A 19874-nucleotide genomic window follows, 5' to 3' on the forward strand; every position below is an offset into this window, starting at 1 on the left:
AAAAAAAAAAAAAAAAAAAAAAAAAAAAAAAAAAAAAAAAAAAAAAAAAAAAAAAAAAAAAAATTTAAGAACCGGGCATGGTGGCTAGCGCCTGTAATCCCAGCACTCTGGGAGGCCAAGGCGGGCAGATGATGAGGCGAGGAGTTTGAGACCAACCTGACCAACATGGTGAAACCCTGCCTCTACTAAAAACACAAAAATTAGCTGGGTGTGGTGGTGCATGCCTGTAATCCCAGCTACTCGGGAGGCTGAGGCAGGAGACTCACTCGAACCTGAGAGACAGAGGTTGCAGTGAGCAGAGATTATGCCAATGCACTCCAGCCTGGGCTACAGAGCGCGATTCTGTCTCACAAAAAAAAAAAAAAAGATTTAAGGCCAGGCGCGGTAGCTCACACCTATAATCCCAGCACTTTAGGAGGCCAAGGCGGGTGGATCACAAGGTCAAGAGATCGAGACCATCCTGGTCAACACGGTGAAACCCCATCTCTACTAAAAATACAGAAATTAGCTAGGCATGGTGGCGCAAGCCTATAGTCCCAGCTACTCGGAAGGCTGAGGCAGGAGAATTGCTTGAACCCAGGATGCAGAGGTTGCAGTGAGCTGAGATCGCACCACTGCACTCCAGCCTGGGTAACAAGAGCAAAACTCTGTCTCAAAAAAAAAAAAAAAAAAAAAAAAACAAAAAAAAAAAAAAAAAAAAAAAAAAAGGATTTAAATACAACCTGAGACCACTCAAGGGTTCGCTCAAAACATCAGCATATAATTTCAACTTTAAATTCTCCCACCAGCCACACCATGACTTATTATCCTCTATTCAGCCATCCACAATGGAACGACTACTGTCTCTCGGCAATGTTCAGTTACAGCGAGCTAGATGATCACTGGCTGCAGCAAGGAATAGTCCTGATCCACCACTGAGGCATTTCTGTAAAGTGGCTGACACAAGCCAGACCTGGGGTCATAGCAGCCACTGTTAGTCACCGGGAAAAAAAGACAGTTCAGACTGTTATTACTATTTTTTTTTGTTGAGACGGAGTCTCGCTCTGACTTCAGATGCCAGGCTGGAGTGCAGTGGCGTGATCTTGGCTCACTGCAACCTCCACATCCCTGGTTCAAGAAATTTTTCTGCCTCAGCCTGCCAAGCAGCTAGGATTACAGGCTGAAAAGGGTTTCACCATGCTGGCCAGGATGGTCTCAATCTCTTGACCTCATGATCTGCCAGTCTTTGCCTCCCGAAGTGCTGCGATTATAGGCGTGAGCCACCGCGCCCAGCCCTGTTTGTTATTTTTGAAAAAAATTTACACAACGTCTGGGTGCAGTGGCTCTCTCTAGTAATTCCAATACTTTGGGAGGTTGAGGCAGGAAGTTCACTTGAGCCGAGGAGGTCAAGACAAGCCAGGGCAACATGGTGAGACCCTATCTCTACAAAAAATGTTTTTAATAATTAGCCAGGCGTAGTGACACACACCTGCAGTCCTGGCTACTGGGGAAGTTGAGGTAGAAGGATCATTTGAGTCTGGAAGGTTGAGACTGCAGTGAGCCGTGATGACACCACCACATCCCAGCCTGGGAGACAGAGCAGAGACCCAGCCTAAATTTGAAAAAAAAAAAAGAAAAAAAAAAGGTCAACAAACCCACAAATTACATTTAACTACATAAGGTAATGTGCTGAAAACTGTATTAATGACCCCAGAGGGCTCAAATTAGCAATCATTTGGTCTATGTATATTAACACTTCCTAGAACCAAAAAATGTTTTTTTTTTTTTTTTGAGACAGTGTCTTGCTCTGTCACCCACGTTGGAACACAATGGTGCAATCTCAGCTGACTGCAGCCTATGCCTCCCAGGTTCAAGCAATTCTCCTGCCTCAGCCTCCCGAGTAGCTGGGATTACAGGCACCTACCACACCCAGCTAATCTTTTTATTTTTAGTAGAGACGGGGTTTTACCATGTTGCCCAGGCTGGGCTCAAACTCCTGAACTCAAGTGATGTGCCCACCTTGTCCTCCCACAGTGCTGGGATTCACGCACAAAATTAAAGATTAGAACAGATGTTTGAATGCTGAATATGCAAACACACATTTATCAAAACTCATCTAACTGCCTAGATGTGATGGCTCCCACCTATAATCCCAGTGTTTTGGGGGTTGAGGCAGGTGGATCACTTGAGGCCTGGAGTTTGAGACCACCCTAGGCAACACAGTGGGATGTTGTATTCACACAAAATTTTTTTTTTAATTAGCTATGTGTGGTAGCACACACCTACAGTCCCAGTTACTCTGGATGCTGAGACAGGAGGACTGCTTGACCCCAGGAGGTCAAGGCTGCAGTGAGCTATGATCATGCCACTGCACTCCAGCCCAGGCAACAGAGCAAGACCGAGTCTCTGAAAACACAAAAACAAAAAACCTCATTTAATGGTACAGTTAAATTGTGTGCATTTTATTATTTCATTAAAACTAAATTTTGATGAAGGTGATTTGAAAAGGTGAAAGAAAAAGCAAACAACACCGTCAACACAGCACTTAAGAAGTATTCCACTCACACTGACTGTGACCTTGGGAGCCAAAAAAAAGTAAACCCTGGCAGACCCCTGAACCAAGGCCCTGGGAGATAGATGAACTCACAGCTCCAAGAGGACCAGTGTGGACTCTGGCATAAATACCTCAGCACCTCACTAAGGACAGAGCAAATGCCTCTCACCTTAGTTTAGTAGAAACTAAGGAGAGACCAACTTAGTAGCAGACAACTGCATAGAGCTGGGGAGAGCCTGAGGGCAGATGAAAAGAAACCTTAAGGAATAAGCGTGAGTTGACACGGCAAGGATCACCACCTTCTCCCAATATAAGCCTAAGAGGCTCAGCCTGCTGGGCAGCCTCACCTCCTCAGAAGGCCCTGGGGAGAAGCAGGCACGCGGGTCTTTAAAATTTCAGGAAGCTGAGACTCCTACAAAGAGGAAACTACTTCACCAAAACGGTGATGGCAAACAAATCCAGTACTTTTTATTTTTTGGAGACAGAGTCCTGCTGTCTCCCAGACTGGAGCGTAGTACTGCAATCCCAGCTCACTGCAGCCTCAACCTCCTCAGCTCAGGCAATCCTCCTGCCACAGCGTGCAAGCAGATGGGACTACAGGTGCTTACCCATACACCCAGCTAATTTTTCATTTTTTGTAGAGGCAGGGGTCTCACTGTGTTGCCCAGGCTGATCTTGAAAGCTCAGACTCTAGTGTGAAATGGGCCCTGTTCTGCATTTCCAAAGGCCCCCTGCAGGCGAGTCTAACACCCACCCAGGTTTGGGAACAGCAGCATAAACTTCTGTCAGAGAGAACACTGTGTGTACTCCACAGAAAAGGGAAGAATATGTGACACCTCTGAATAAGGGAGTACTTGTTTCAGGACTTACATGAAAATTAGAGACCCAAGGCCAGGTGTGGTGGCTTACGCCTGTAAACCCAACACTTTGGGAGGCTGGGGCGGGCGGATCACTTGAGGTTAGGAGTACAAGACCAGCCTGGCCAACATGGTGAAATCCCGTCTCTACTGAAAATACAAAAATTAGGCCAGGTGTGGTGGCTCACACCTATAATCCCAGCACACTGGGAGGCCGAGGAGGGTGGATCACGAGGTCAGAAGATCAAGACCATCCTGGCTAACACAGTGAAACCCCATCTCTACTAAAAATACGAAAACTTAGCTGGCCATGGTGGAACATGCCTGTCATCCCAGCTACGCGGGAGGCCGAGGCAAGAGAATCACTTGAACCTGGTAGGTGGAGGTTGCAGTGAGCCAAGATCGCACCACTGCACCGTAGCCTGGGCAACAGAGAAAGACTCCATCTCAAAAACAAACAAACAAAAACAAAAATGAGCCAGGTGTGGTGACGGACACCTGCAACCCCAGCTACAGGGCTGAGGCAGGAAAATCGCTTGAACCCATGAGGCAGAGGTTGCAGTAAGCAGAGATCGTGCCACTGCGCTCCAGCATGGGTGACAGAGTGAGACTCCATCTCCAAAAAAAAAAAAAAATGCAAAGCAAAGGCTGGGCATGGTGGCTCACACCTGAAACCCAACACCTTGGGAGCCGAGACGGGTGAATCACGAGGTCAGGAGTTTCAGACCAGCCCAACCAACATGGTGAAACCCTGTTTCTACCAAAAATACAAAAATTACCTGGGCGTGGTGGCGGGTGCCTGTAATTCCAGCTACTCAGGAGGCTGAGGCAGGAGAATCGCCTGAACTCGGGAGATGGAGACTGCAGTGAGCCGAGATCATGCCACTGCACTGCAGCCTAAGCGACAGAATGAGACTCCGCCTCAAATTAATAAAAAAGAAAAACTGAGATAAGAGATGCTTTATATTCTGCAAAAAGCAGCAGCCACTTCTGTGTCTGCCCTTTCCTAGTTTCCTTTTTTCCTTCTGGGGTGGGTCTCCTGTCACCCAGGCTGGAGTACACTGGTGCGATCAGAGCTCACTGCGGCTTTAGCTGCCAGGCTCAAGCAGTCCTCGAATCTCAGCCTCCCAAGTAACCAGGACGACAGGCATGGACCACACCTGCCTAGTTTGTTGTTTGTTGTTGTTGCTGTTGTTTTTGGAGGCAACGAGGCCTCACTATGTTGTCCAGGCTTGATTTCCCTAATGTTCTTATAAAAGACAGCAGGAGGCTCCATCAAGCAAGTGAGACGAAACCAGGGGAAGGGACCAAGGCCCCAACAGGGAGAACTCAGGCCCCCCAGCACACCCAGTAGGTCTGTGGAAGCCACTTGGCAAAGCTCACAGCAAGGTCGTTCACTCTCATGACAGAGTGTCAGGTGGGGACAGCATGGTCCCCATTCCCAAGCCTTCCGGGAGATCAGGAGCTAGTTAGCAATGGGCAGGTCCCTTACCTTGAACCAGTCTGCATATGACTGGAATGCAGAGGGGCCCTCCAGTGCTGCCTGGCGCACGACCAGGAACGCAGTGACCATGTTGTCCAGCTGGCAGCTCTCAAATGCCTGGGCCATCAAACGCGCCACCCAGTCTAGTTGAGAACATGACACCATCACAGCAAGGCAAGGGCAGCCAGCAGAAAGATAACTTCAGGTGTGCTGGGTGATCAGGCATTCCAACAGGAGAATGTGCACGCCCAAACGCGAAGTTTTAAAAGACTAGAAGGCGATTACAGCATGTCACGCAGAAACCGCTAGAGACTTGAATGAACCAGCAGTGCACACCTGGCCTCTCAGAGCAGCAATCAGTGCTCATGGAAGCATCTGACCAAGACTGTTCCACTGACAGGAGGCATTACAGGTTCCAGGCAGGTAGGGAAGGGTTTCACTGAGAGGCTCCCCCACGGTCAGCTGGGACTCTGCTGACAGCAGTGCTCAAGTCACACCCCCTCACACATTCTGATCAGCACCACCAGGCTGTCATAGAAGCTCACCTCTGAGCAGCTGCTGTGCTTCTGGGAAGCACACAACCAGTGTAGACACAAATGAGAGCACTCGCTGCCAGTTAACCTCCTGCGTTTCCAGAACTTCTTGCAAATGGCCAACCAACTCCTCTGGACTCAGCATCACAAAGAGCTGAAATAAAAGCATCCACTCCCTTCAACATCAAAGCAAACCAGCATGGGACAGATGACCCCACACCTCCCTCCCCGCAGCCACCCGCAGCCCCTCCCACTTCCCACTGGAAAGGCCGCATGTGGAGCTGTGACAACACTGTGGCATCTCTCCCGTCACAGTGGTCAGCACTGGCTGGAGAGAATTCTCCTTATCTCTGGCAGGACATTCAGTCTCCTGACCTGAATGGTGGCCTAGATGAGGACAGCCACATCTCAGTAGACATCCCTGAACCTCCCCATGTGCTGTCCATGGCAGGCAGCACAACAAAGACTCAGCAGATCTTAATCCCCATGCACGAGCTCAGCAGCAGGTGTACTGCCACGTCTACTCACCCTGCGGTACAACGCGGTAAGCAGAGGGTGCGTCCGCGCAAAGCTCCACTCTCTCTGCATCTGAACAGCATCAGATGCTGCACGGGGAGAAACAGACAAAAACCTCAAGTCAGAAATCAAAACGTTGTGGTTTTTGTTTTTGGGTCTCACTATCACCCACACTGGAGTGCGGTGCTCACCACAGCCTCAACCTCCCTGGCTCAAGCAATCCACCTGCCTCAGTCTCCAAAGCAGCAGCAACCACAGGCTGCGCCATCATACCCAGCTGCTTTGTTGTATTTTTTTTTGAGACAGAGTCTTGCTCTGTCCCCAGGCGGGAGTATAATGGCGTGGTCCCAGCTCACTGCAACTTCCACCTCCCAGGTTCAAGCAATTCTCCTGCCTCAGCCTCCCAAGTAGCTGAGGACTACTGGTGTCTGCCACCGCGCCTGGCTAATTTTTGTATTTTTAATAGAGACGGGCTTTTACTGTGTTGGCCAGGCTGGTCTTGAACTCCTGACCTTGTAGATCCACCTGCCTCAGCCTCCCAAAGTGCTGGGATTACAAGGGTAAGCCACTGCTGTTGGCCAAAAAGTTGTGATTCAAAGCTTCAGTGTGAAAAAAGATCTTACTATGTATTTTTCCAATTATTAAAGTTCACCATCTCCCTGTTTGTTGCCTATTTGCTAAGCTATCAATTCTCGGCTTCTTAGGCCCGCTTACTGTAATGCTTCCTCATAGTCAAGATAAATATATGCCAATGTATCAATCACATTTCAGTTTTCCTACTCTTAAACTGTCAATAAACGATTCATGGTGGGAAAGCTGTTCAAAGGAAGCTCAGCTCCATGCAAGCGCCGATAAACTCCTAAGTACTTCACAGCGCCTGTCCAGAGCTGTCCATGCATCCCTTGTCCCCCTGCCAGTTTCCTGCCTGAGCACCTACCCTGGGGATATCCTAGACACAGAAAAAGCTCAACAATCAAAGTGTTCATCTTGGCCTGATTTGTAAGAAACAGTTGGGTAACAGGACACTGAGTGGGCAGACGATGCCTGGACCATCAAATGTGCCACCACCCAGTCTAGTTGAGAACATGACACAGTCATAGCAAGGCAAAGGCAGCCAGCAGAAAGATAATGTGAGTTGTGCTGGGTGATCAGGTCTTCCAGTAGGAGAATGTGCATGTCCAAATTTTACAAGACTAGACAGCAATCACAGCATGTCAAGCACAAATCCCTAGAGACTCGAGTGAGGCAGCAGAGTACACTCTGGCCTCTCAGGGCAGAAGCAGTGGACCCCCCAGCATACTCCCTGGAAGGTCTGCCGGGAACACTGGGCAAGCCTGCATGAGAACATGCTTATACAACATTTTAAGACAGAATTGTGGCACTTAGAGAAGAACTACATTTTTAAACAATCTGTTTAGAAAAACACCACTGAAATGTTTCACGTTAAAGGTATTTCTATTTTAGGCCAGGGGTGATGGCTCATGCCGGTAATCCCAACACTTTGGGAGGCCGAGGCAGGCAGATCAGGAGTTCCTGAGGTCAGGAGATCGAGGCCAGCCTGGCCAACAAAGTGAAACCCCGTCTCTACTAAAAATACTAAAAATTAACCTGGCATGTGGTGTGTTCCTGTATTCCCAGCTACTCGGGAAGCTGAGACACAAGCATCACTTGAACCTGGTAGGCGGAAGTAGCAGTGAGCCGAGATCACACCACTGCACTCCAGCATGGGCAACAGAGTAAGACTCCCTCTCAAAAAAAAAAAATAAAGACATTCTTCTGTCCACTCCTAATTCTGAATTTTTTTTTTTTTTTTGAGATGGAGTTTCTCTCGTCACACCAGCAGGAGTGTAGCAGTGTAATCTCAGCTCACTGCAACCTCTGCCTCCCAGGTTCAAACAATTCTCCAGCCTCAGCCTCCCGAGTAGCTGGGACTACAGGTGCATGCCACCAGACCCGGATAATTTTTTTGTATTTTTAGTAGAAACGGGGTTTCACCATATTGGCCAGGATGGTCTTGATCTCTTGACCTTGTGATCCACCCGCCTCGGCCTCCCAAAGTGCTGGGATTACAGATGTGAGCCACCATGCCTGACCAATTCTGAATTTTCTTTTAAGAATGTGTTCCTTTCAGGTGAAAGGATATTTAGTAACAACCTCAGGCGTCTCAGGACCCAATCTCTGGTTGAAATCAGAGACACAAAAGTGGTCCCAGAGTTCCTGGCATCTCCCATCAGAGTTACCAAGGCAGCAATGAAACAGCATTCCCGAAACTGAGTAGTGACAGGGCAGCCTCTGGGCTACGCCTACCTTTCAGCACAGGGCTGTGAGTGAGTATCTGAGTCAGGGTATGACTGAAAAACCTCTTCGGAGAATCTGTGGAAATTATACTGCCAAGCGTGTGTCCGCTGAACACGTCGAACCTGCCAATGCAGCAGAAAGAGGGTTGAGAAAAGGGAGGGTGCCCTGTACACCACTCACGAGTCCCGGCACAAAGTGTGCCTCAGGCCCATCCCTTCTTTAAGCAAGGAAGGGGTTTTCTGGGCCAGGCTACTATAACCACAGACTTGAAACTGAATCCAAGGAGGTGGCATTTCAACCAGAAAGGAGACAAAGCAGTGGCAAAACCCACAGGGCAGAGCAGCGGAGGAAGCAGGAGAAATAAACAGGTTGGGAAGGGTAGCGCGCACCGTACCCTGGAGTGGAGCAGCGGGAGCCCACCCAAGGGGACCTCAGCGGAACTCTCTATGAAATGGAACTCCCTCCCCCAAAGGCTCGTGCCAAGCCTCAAGTGAAGAGCCCACCCTCGGGGCCTCAGCAGCACCCTCTGCAAAATGGAACTCCTTCAAAGGGTCGTGCCAAGCCTCACATGCAGAGCCCAGCCCACAGGGCCTCAAGCACTGCAGTCACGACAGGGACTGAGGCCAGCACCATCCATGAGGATGAGGAAGCAATGGAAGGGACTATGGTTTCCTGAGCCATTTGAGGGAGAGAATAGGATGTACTAGGGTTGAATGGGGTCATGGAGCCAGGTGTCAAGAGCACTTGAGGTCTCACAGCCCAGTAGACCTCTACACAGACCACCACGCCAAACCCAGTCCCTCTTGTGAGGCTTACAGCCTGCAACCAGCAAGGGGCACTTTATCCCGATTACCCAGGTAAGAAAATCAAGGGTCCTACGCGTTCAGTGAACTGCCCCAGGGTCACACACCTGCCAAGACGACATCGGCTATGTGCAGACTCAAGACACTCACACAACAGGGTGGGGACATCACGGAGATGCACTTTTCAGCCCCGCTGTCCTTCCTCACAGGGCAGGGCTTTGGGACACCACAGCCCTCAGTGTGTAAGGGAAACTGGCCACTCAGACTGTTAGAGGATGTCCTATTTTAAAGTATTGGTGGGCTGGGTGCGGTGGCTCACACCTGTAATCCCAGCACTTTGGGAGGCCAAGGTGGCTGTACTTGAGGTCAGGAGTTTGAGACCAGCCTGACCAATACGGTGAAACCCCATTCCTACTAAAAATACAAAATACAAAATTACAGGCTTTCAGCAGGTGTGGTGGTGCAAGCCTGTAATCCCAGCTGCTTGGAAGGGTGAAGCAGGAGCACTGATTGAACCTGGGAGGTAGAGGCTGCAGTGAGCTGCGATCATGCCGTCGCACGCCAGCCTGGACAACAAGAGCGAAACTCTGCCTCAAAAGTAATAGCAACTATTTACAAAATGTAAAAAGCAGCAGGTCAGTGGTTGCTCCCTGACTGTCAGGCCACCAGTGTAAGCAATCTTATCACCCAGATTATAAAAATATGCACTTGCTAAAGCCAAGACTAAACTGTATCCCCACAAGGTTCCTCTGGTGAAGCCCCATCTCTCAGTGTCAAGTAATGTGAGGTGGGGTGTTGATAAGGCCTAGGCAATGAGGTCCTGAAAGTGGGGCCCTCATAATGAGATGACTGCCCTGCTAAGACAGAGGGCTTGCTCTCCCCCTCGCTACCTTGTAAGGACACAGAAAAAGGAGGCCTCCTGAAAGCCAGGAAGAGGGTCCTCCCCAGAACCCAACCTTGGTGGCACCCTGACCTCCAACTTCTAGCCTCCACAGCTGTGAGAACACATGTGCCACCCACACGCGGTATCTGGCGCTTTGTTACAGCAGCCCAAGCTAACTGATGCACACGTCAACATTCAGGATACCAAGCAGTGCTTTATTCACCGTTTCAATAAAAGTACCCAAGTGTCCAACCTACTTAATTAAGCAATTAGTCACTGTGAGGGATGGGAAATGGGCAAAACAATCACAGAATGAAAAGGCTGACACGGCCTGGAATGGTGGGGAATTCTGGTTTCTTAAGACTTCGCTTCAAGGTCCCGTCAACATCCGAGGAAAGCAAACCCCAGAGCCCCATTTCCACCAAACCCTAACATCCACTTTCTGCCAAGCCCCCACTCCTCAGCTTTCACCTCCCCGCCTGTAAGGGTATCTACGCATCTCTGCAGAGCCATGGAGAGAAAAGGCAAATAGGGCAAAGCTTTGACTACTGGTGAATCTGAGCAGGGCCCGTGGAGGGCAGGTAGAGTTTAAAAGTCCATAGAGGCATGGCTACAGAGTGTTCTAGAAATGTGGGGGGCCCTGAGGGGCAGGGTGAACTCTAGAGCCTGGATGACACCTAGGGAAGGAAGAGCAAGGGGAGACTCCAGACAGGGGAGGAGGTCACCGGGGCACACTGAGTGGGGACAAAGCATTGGTGCAGGACTTCCAGAGGCAGAACAGGCTCCTGCAGTGGGGCACCCCTTCCGACCTCATCCTCATAGGGAAAAGGCTGACTAGAGCACCCCAGGGCTCTCCCAATGCCACCTCCTCCTCACACACGTTATCATAACTGGCAGAGGAAGTGTGCTCAAGAGTGGGATATCTTGCTTTTTAACGTAGCAGGAACCTCCCCACTGCCCTCAGCCAGGCCGCCCTCAGGAACATACCAGCCCCTCAAGGTCTTGTGAGTGGAGGACTCCTCTTGTACTCCAGCAGCTAAAGCGTCAAGTGCAACTGATGACAGAGCCAGGAACAGAAAACAGACATCAGCACAGTGACACTCCACCACAAACAGTCCCCAGTGCCTTCAGACAACAGATCCATGTCCAACCCCCCACAGGGCCCAAGACTCCTCAGTGCCCTCCCTCAGTGCTACTGCAATCTGTAAGCCTTTAAAGTTAATGAAAACACAGAGAAAATAAAACGTTCCCCTCTTAACCACAGATTAACGTGGTATGCCTTCACAGCTCTGAAAATTAAATCTAATGCCACTAGGAATTGGAAGCCAGAATAAGAAGTAAAAGGTAAATTCATACCAAATTACAACCAAAACAAAGGCATTCCAGTACCAGGACTCTACACAGCGAAACATACAGAGAAGAAATACTTCACGTGGAAAGACAGAAAACTGGCAGAATTGTTAAAAAGCAAACTAAGTCATCCACAAACTGGGCCACAGAGCAATTAACTTACAAATCAGCATTCTCTGTAGTACATCAACCGCGACCTGCCAAAACAGAGTATGAATTACCATCACTTTGTAATTTTCACATACCTGCATCACACAAGAGAATTAACACTTGTTATTCTAAAGTAAAGTGAGGGACCAGGCGTGGTGGCTCACGCCTGTAATCCATGCACTTTGGAGGCCAAGGCAGGCGGATCACCTGAGGTTGGGAGTTCAAGACCAGCCTGACCAACATGGTGAAACTCTGTCTTTAAAAAAAAGAATTAAAAATAAAAATAAAGTAAGAAACTGACTTAACAAAGAGGTCAACTTTTAAAACTTCCTCCTAGACCTAGAAATTATCCCAATACTGAAGGGAACCAGACAGAGAAAAAAGGCCAAACTTTCTGGAATTACTGAAGACTGCTCTGGACATGGCCTGAGGCTGTGAACCCAGGGCTGGGCAGGACACTGACTTTTGCAGGCACAGCGTTTTGCTGAAGTACTTGGTGAAGACGGGAAAGCAGGGCCTTGATTCTGGGCTGTGGAATTAAAGGCTTTCACCCTCAACACTTCTGGAGCGAGGAGACAGTGAGAAGGTAACACTGCCCATTTCCCTTCTTCACATCTTCTGGATTTAAAGCATACTACTACGCAGGGAGCAACTCATGGCAACAATAAAACAGGCTTCCTCAAAGTCCACAGACTGCAGTATAGGCAAAATGTGAGCCACTGACTTAGGAACATCCAAAAGGGAATGAAAATTTGGGATGTACCCAAAGCAATCTACGGATTCAATGCAATCTCTATCAAAATACCAATCATATTCTTCACAGAAACAGAGAAAAAGATTCTAAAATTCACATGAAACCAAAAAAAGAATATAGATAAGCAAAGCAATCCTGAGCGAAAATGACAAAGCTGTAGACATCACACTGCCCGACGTCAAAACATACAACAAGGCTACAGAAACGAAAACAGCACGATGTTGATGTAAACACACAGACCAACGAAACGGAATAGAGAATCCAGAAATAAATCCATAACTTTATAGTCAGCTCATTGTTTTTTTTAATTTTTTTTTTAAGAGTCTTGCTCTGTCACCCATGCTGGAATGCAACGGTGCGATCTCGGCTCACTGCAACCTCCGCCTCCTGGGTTTAAGTGATTCTTCTGCCTCAGCCTCCTACGTAGCTGGGACTACAGGTGTGTGCCACTACACCCAGCTAATTTTTTATATTTTTAGTACAGACAGGGTTTCGCCATGTTGGCCAGGCTGGTCTCAAACTCCTGACCTCAGGTAATCCATCCACCTTGGCCTCCCAAAATGCTGGATTTACAGGCATGAGCCACCATACCTAACCACAGCCAGCTCATTTTAGACAAAAATTTCAAAAAGATACGTGAGGGAAGGAACAGACTGTTCAAAAAAAATGGAAAATGGTATCGGGAGGCCGGGCACAGTGGCTCAAGCCTGTAATCCCAGCACTTTGAAGGGTCGAGGCAGGCAGATCACCTGAGTTCAGGAGTTCGAGACCACCATGGCCAATATGGTGAAACATCATCTCTACTAAAATTACAAAAAAATTATCCAGGCGTGGTGGCAGGCGCCTGTAGTCCCAGCTACTCGGGAGGCTGAGGGCAAGAGGATCACTTGGTCCTGGAAGGTAGAGGTTGCAGTGAGCCAAGATTGAGACACTGCACTTCAGCCTGGGTGGCAGAGCAAGACTCTGTCTCCAAAAAAATAACCAAAAAGTGCTGGAAAAACTGATTATCTATATGCAGAACGAAACAATCCGTATCTCTCACTATAAACAACAAACAACTCAAAATGGATAAAGACTTACATCTAAGTCCCAAAACTATGAAATGACAAGGAGAAAACGTAGGGGAAACACTTCAGGACACTGGTCTGAACAAAGATTTTAGGGCTAAGACCTCAAAGGCACAGGCAAATGGGACCATACTAAACTAAAAAGCACTGGTTACAGTGGCTCATGCCTGTGATCCCAGCACTCTGGGAGGCTGAGGCGGGCAGATCATAAGGTCAGGAGTTCCAGAACATCCTGACCAAAATGGTGAAATCCCGTCTCTACTAAAAATAAAAAACTAGTTGGGCGTGGTATATACACACAGTGGAATACTCTTCAGCTTTGACGGAGTCTCACTCTGTTGCCCAGGCTGCAGCGCAGGAATACGTTCTCGTCACAGTGCAACCTCCACCTCCAAGGTTAAAGCGATCCTCCTGCCTCCCTGCCTGTAGCTGGCACTACAGGCATGCGCCACCACACCTGGCTAATTTTTTTTGTATTTTTAGTAGAGAGGGGGTTTCGCCACGTTGGTTTGGCTGGTCTTGAACTCCTGATCTCAGGGGATCCACCCGCCTTGGCCTCCTGAAGTGCTGGGATCACAGGCGTGGGCCACTGAGTCCGGCCTCAGCAATTTTTTTTTAAGTAAAATTCTGTCATTCACTGCAAAAGGAATGGAACCTGAAGGCCATTATATTAGGTGAAATGAGCCAGGCAGAGGAGGACAAATATTGCATGTTATATCACTCATATGTGGGAGTTAAACAGAGGATCTTGGCCAGGCGCGGTGGCTCACGTCTGTGATTCCAGGACTTTGGGAGGCCAAGGCAGGAGGATCACGAGGTCAAGAGACTGAGACCATCCTGGCGAACACGGTGAAACCCTGTCTCTACTAAAAATACAAAAACATTTAGCCAGGAGTGATAGCACATGCCTGCAGTCCCAGCTGCTCAGGAGGCTAGGGCAAGAAGAATTGCTTGAAACCAGAAAACAGAAGTTGCAGTGAGCCAGAATGGCACCACTGCACTGCAGCCTGGCGACAGAACAAGAAAGACTCCATCTACAGGAGGAAAAAAAAAAAAAAAAAAAAAAAAAAAAAAAAAAAAAAAAAAAAAAAAAAAAAAGTGGATCGTGTGGAGGTAGAGTGTAGAATCAGAGATGGGACGGGTATATGGAGTAGGGGACAGCAGAGTTGGTGAACGGGTACAAACGCACAGCTAGACAGAAGTTCTAATGTTCCATAGCAGAGTAATGTGGCCATAGGTACCAATGTATATTACAAGCCAGGCGCGATTGCTCACGCCTGTAATCCAAGCACTTTGGAGGCCAAGGCGGGCGGATCACCTGAGGTCGGGAGTTCAAGACCAGCCTGACCAACATGGTGAAACCCATCTTTATAAGAAAAAAAAAAGTATACTACCAAAAAAACTGGAGTATTTGAAACGTTGCCAACACACAGAAATGATAAACACTCAAGGTGATGGATACTCTAAACACCCTCACTTGATCATTACACGTTCTGTGCACATAACAAGTATTACGTGTACCCGTATATACACACAACATGTTTTAATGAAGAAATACATAGACACGTCTGAACACTGGGGTTAAGGACTGCTTTTTAGGACGCAGCCTATTTTCAGGAGGTCAATTCTCCAAACTCTCCACTTTATTTTTCCTCCTACCTGGGGCACTTTTTCAGGCTCCACAGTTCTTCTCAGATCTGAGTTTTTCTGAAATCCCCTCAAAACAAACATTTGCACAAAATCTGAAAAACCACAAAACCAAAGCATTTATATGTATCATGGTCTCCAAGCAACTGTGAATCGCACAGGCCATCTACTTCAGAGGGGCGGGTGTGCATATGGCTTGGGCCAACCAGGACCCCTGTGAGCTGCTCCTAACCTGAGGGAACCCTGCACAGGCACACAGGCATCCACCAAACCCAACCAATCAGAACCCTTAGATGAGTCAGATTTTTCCTCTTGCAATTCTATTTGAAACGGAAACACTTATAATGAATCCAGTTCATAATAAGCATTTTTTTTTTTCTTTTTTTTTTTTTTTTGAGACGGAATCTCACTCCGTTGCCCAGGCTGGAGTGCAGCAGTGCTATCTCGGTTCACTGTAACCTCTGCCGTCCAGGTTACAGTGATTCTCCTGTCTTAGCCTCTCGAGCAGTTGGGAGTACAGGCACGCACCATCACGCCCAGCTAATTTACACACACACACACACACACACACACACACTCTTACACTTTTTTTGTTTTTGAGACAGAGTCTCACTCTGTCATCCAGGCTGGAGCACAGAACACTCGGCTCCCTGCAACCTCCGACTCCCTGGTTCAAGTGATTCTCCTTCAGCCTCCCGAGTAGCTGGGATTACAGGCACACGCCACCACGCCCAACTAATTTTTGTATTTTTAGGAGAGATGGGGTTTCACCATGCTGGCCAGGACGGTCTCGATCTCCTGACCTCGTGATCCGCCCACCTTGGCCTCCCAAAGTGCTGGGATTACAGGTGTGAGCCACCATGCCTGGCCTAATTTTATATTTTTAATAGAGACAAGAGTTCACTATCTGGGCCAGGCTGGTCTTGAATTCCTGACGTTGTGATCCACCCATCTCAGCCTCCCAAAATGCTAGAATTGATCACAGGCAAGAGCCACCATGCCCAGCTGAATTTTTTTTCTCTCTAGTAAAAGTGGCTTCCAAGGGAGGTCTTACAGATCATCTCGCCTGCCAATCTCCAATATCAGAGGGTCAAGAGGAACCCAGAAGCATCCTATTCTGAGGAATGTCATGGGGGAGGAAACAGATTCATAGGTTTTTAAAAATTAAAATCAAGAGGACCAAAAGCAGAACAATTTTCTAAATGTGATTTAACCTATCTGGGACCAGATTATCATGCCACCAAGAAATTTTAGGAAAAAAGAATGTCTTTTGCAAAGGAAAAAACCCACAAGCTGCCTGACAGGTGAGTTTCTCATCTAATTTTTATCTGTAGGTGTCATCTGTAGTGGGACCAGTCTCTCAGTAGGCGTCCCTGAGAACCCAAACATCCTAGAGAGGATCTGAGAATTCAACAAGGAAAATAGTCTCATCACTAAACACAACAAGCAAAGAGCCAGGCAATTGGCCCAAACACAGCTTGGAGATGGGGTCTCCTGCCGCTGTCCAGGAAAGCCCTGGATGTAAGTCCTGACAAACCCGACTACTCATTAAGATGCACTCGTCCAAGCCATTCTCTGGTCTCTCTGCACCTTCTTAGTTTGTTGGGGGGACATTACAGTCCAAAGTTTTTCTCCTAATGTCCGTCCTCAGGAATTACTGCCAAAGCAAGAGTCTGCTGATTCAGAACAGAAGCAGCTGGGTCACTTTATGAGAAAGGTGCATGGAAATACTTAACACAAGACAACGGGCCAACTTACTAGTATTTCCACAACAGTCAAGTTAAATGCCAACCCACAACAGGCTCAGGCTGGGAGGTTGTCACGCCAGGTTCCCATGGCCACAGGTAGAAAGAGGCTGTTCTGCTTCCCAGAGCTCATGATAGCAAAAGGCATGTTACCACTGATCAAAATGAGTTTTACCCAAGAACACATGTCTTGTCATGAACATACCAGAAAGCATGGCCCTGGCGACATCAGCATGCTGGCAGGATGCTTCTATCTGTTCGCAGAGGCAGCACAGGTTCCTGAAGAGCCACGCTCCCACACCATGCATGTCGGGATGGCTGGAGACAAACACGGACAAGGATGCCTGGCTCAACTCAATCCCATCATTAGGTAGGTTTTTTTTTTTTTTTTGAGACAGATTTTCACTTCACCCAGGCAGGAGTACAGTGGTGCCATCACAGCTCAGTGCAGCCTCGACCTCCCAGGCTCAAGTAATCCTTACCCTTTAGCCTACTGAGTAGCTGGGACAAGAGGCATGTACCACCACACCCATCTGGAGGTCTTACTACTTTGCCCAAGCTGCTCTCAAACTCCTAGGCTCAAGAGTCCCACGCAGGCCTTCCAAAGCTCTGGGATTACTAGTGCGAGCTGCTGCACCAAACCTCACGTTATTTTCTCAATTTCCATGTGACTTCTTTGTCCCATGGATTATTTCACACTATGCTGTTTAACTTCCAAATATTGTGGATTTTCCCAATTCCCTTCTGTTGTTAATTCTAAGTAAACTCATTTATGGATGGAGAATGTATTTTGAACGATTTCAACCCTTCTAAATTTATTCCTATTTGTTTTATGGCCTGAACCTTTTTTTTTTTCTTTTTTGAGACAGTTTTGCTCGTCGTCCAGGCTGGAGTGCAACGGCACGATCTCAGCTCACAGCAACTTCTACCTCCCAGGTTCAAGCGATTCTCCAGCCTCAACCTCCCAAGTAGCTGGGATTACAGGCACCTGCCACCAAGCCTGGCTAATTATTGTATTTTTACTAGAGATGGGGTTTTACCCTGTTGGCCAGGCTAGTCTCTAACTCCTGACCTCAGGTCATCTGCCTGCCTCAGCCTCCCAAAGTGGTGGAATTACAGGCGTGAGCCACCGTGCCCGACCATGGCCTGAACCTTACAGCCTATCCTGGGGACTGTTGCATTTGGACTTACAAATAGCATTCTGCTACTACTGACCGTCAGTCAGGTCAGCAAGTTTGCAGCATTCAACTTCTGTGTCATTGTTAATCTGACTTGTTCTACCTATTACTGAAAGGGGTATTGAAATCTCTAATTATTATTGGTGAAACGTCTATTTCTCCCTTTAATTCTGCCCATTTTTGCTTCATAGATTTTGGCGCTCTGACATTAGGTGTGTATATACTAGGAAGCAGCTTTTTCTTTTATTTTTTTTCGTTGGAGATGAAGTTTCACTCTTGTTGCCCAGGCTGGAGTGCAATGGCGTGATTTTGGCTCACTGTAACCTCTGCCTCCCAAGTTCAAATAATTCTCCTGCCTCAGCCTCCCAAGTAGCTGAGATTACAGGCACATGCCATCACAATCCCATTAATATTTATATTTTTTATAAAGACAAGATTTCACCATGTTAATCAGGCTGGTCTTGAACAGCTGACCTAAGGTGATCCATCTGACTCGGCCTCCCAAAGTGCTCAGATAACAGCTGTGAGCCATTGTGCCTGGCCAGAAAGCATGTTTTTCATGGAATTAAGTTTACTGATCTTTTACAGCTTTTGGGTTTTATGTCATATTTAAGCATTCCTACTTCAAGATTATGAAAATATTCTTCCTGGACAGGCAAAGTGGCTCACACCTGTAATCCTAGCACTTTGGGAGGCCAAGTCAGATGGATCACCTGAGGTCAAGAGTTGAAGACAAGCCTGGCCAATATGATGAAACCCCGTCTCTACTAAAAATACAAAAATTAACCAGCTATGGTGATGTGAGCCTGTAGTCTCAGCTACCTAAAGACTAAGGCAAGAGAATCACTGGAACGCGGGGGGCAGAGGCTACAGTGAGCCAAGATCATGCAACCACACTCCAGCCTGGGCGACAGAGCAAGACTCTGTCTCAAAAAGCAAAAGACTTGCATGATTTCTTCTAGTGGTTTTATATACTCATTATTTTTTGTCCTTTAATGCATGTTGAATTGTTTTGGTATAAGGAAAAGATCCCCCTTCCTTTATAAAAAAAAAAAAAAAAAGATTTGGCCTAGCAGAGTGGCTCACGCCTGTAATCCCAGCACTTTGGGAGGCCGAGGTCTGCAGATCACAAGGTCAGAAGTTCAAGACCAGACTGGCCAACATGGTGAACTCCCGTCCCTACTAAAAAAAAAAACAAAAATTAGCTGGCCATGGTGGCTCATGCCTATAATCCCAGCTACTTGGGAGGCTGAGATAGGAGAATTGCTTGAACAGGGAGCCAGGAGATGGAAGTTGCAGTGAGCCGAGATCATACCACTGCACTACAGCCTGGGCTACAGAGCGAGAACTCCATCCAAAAAAAAAAAAAAAAAGTTAAGGTAGGGCACAGTGGCTCACACCTTGTAATCCAAGCACTCTGGGAGGCCAAGGCGGGCAATCACGACATCAGGAGCTCAAGACCAAACTGGCCAACATGGTGAAACCCTGTCTCTATTAAAAAGAAAAAAAAAAAAATTAGCCAGGCATGGTGGTGGGCACCTATAATCCCAGCTACTCAGGAGGCTGAGGCCAAATAATTGCTTAAAACCAAAAGGCAGAGGTTGCAGTGAGTAGAGACCGTGCCACTGCACTCCAGCCTAGGCGAACGCAAAACTCCATCTTAAAAAATAGTTTAGGCCAGGCGCAGTGGCGCAGGCCTGTAATCCCAGCACTTTGGGAAGCCAAGGCAGGTGGATTACGAGGTCAAGAGATCGAGACCAGCCTGGCCAACATAGTGAAACCACAACTCTATTAAAAATACAAAAATAAGCTGGGCGTGGTGGCGCACCCCCGTACTCCCAACTACTTGGGAGGCTGAGACAAGAAAATCGCTTAAAGCCGGGAAGCAGAGGCTGCAGTGAGCTGAGATCACATCACTGCACTCCAGCCTGGCAACAGAGGGAGACTCTGTCTCCAAAAAAAAACAAAAAAATATTTTAAATTAGCTGGTATGGTGGCTCATGCCTGTAGCACAAGGTGCTCGAGAGGGTTAAGTGGAAGGATCACTTGAGCCCAGGAGATTAAAGCTGGAGTGAGC

General features: G+C 47.8%; 1 protein-coding gene across 1 annotated transcript in view; it reads right to left on the minus strand.

Moving 5' to 3' along the window:
• Positions 1-19874, minus strand: part of FANCA (FA complementation group A) — an 84977-nt gene that overhangs the window by 47515 nt on the left and 17588 nt on the right. The window contains exons 6-13 of the mRNA XM_037733275.1: positions 16825-16963; positions 14887-14969; positions 11420-11453; positions 10894-10960; positions 8230-8342; positions 5935-6011; positions 5419-5560; positions 4883-5016 (exon numbers count right to left, since the gene is read on the minus strand). Coding sequence (XP_037589203.1) covers positions 4883-5016; positions 5419-5560; positions 5935-6011; positions 8230-8342; positions 10894-10960; positions 11420-11453; positions 14887-14969; positions 16825-16963 — 789 coding nt within the window. The remainder of the gene's footprint in view (positions 1-4882; positions 5017-5418; positions 5561-5934; positions 6012-8229; positions 8343-10893; positions 10961-11419; positions 11454-14886; positions 14970-16824; positions 16964-19874) is intronic.

Source organism: Cebus imitator, unplaced genomic scaffold (genome assembly GCF_001604975.1).
Source record: "Cebus imitator isolate Cc_AM_T3 unplaced genomic scaffold, Cebus_imitator-1.0 Scaffold509, whole genome shotgun sequence".
NCBI lineage: Eukaryota > Metazoa > Chordata > Mammalia > Primates > Cebidae > Cebus > Cebus imitator.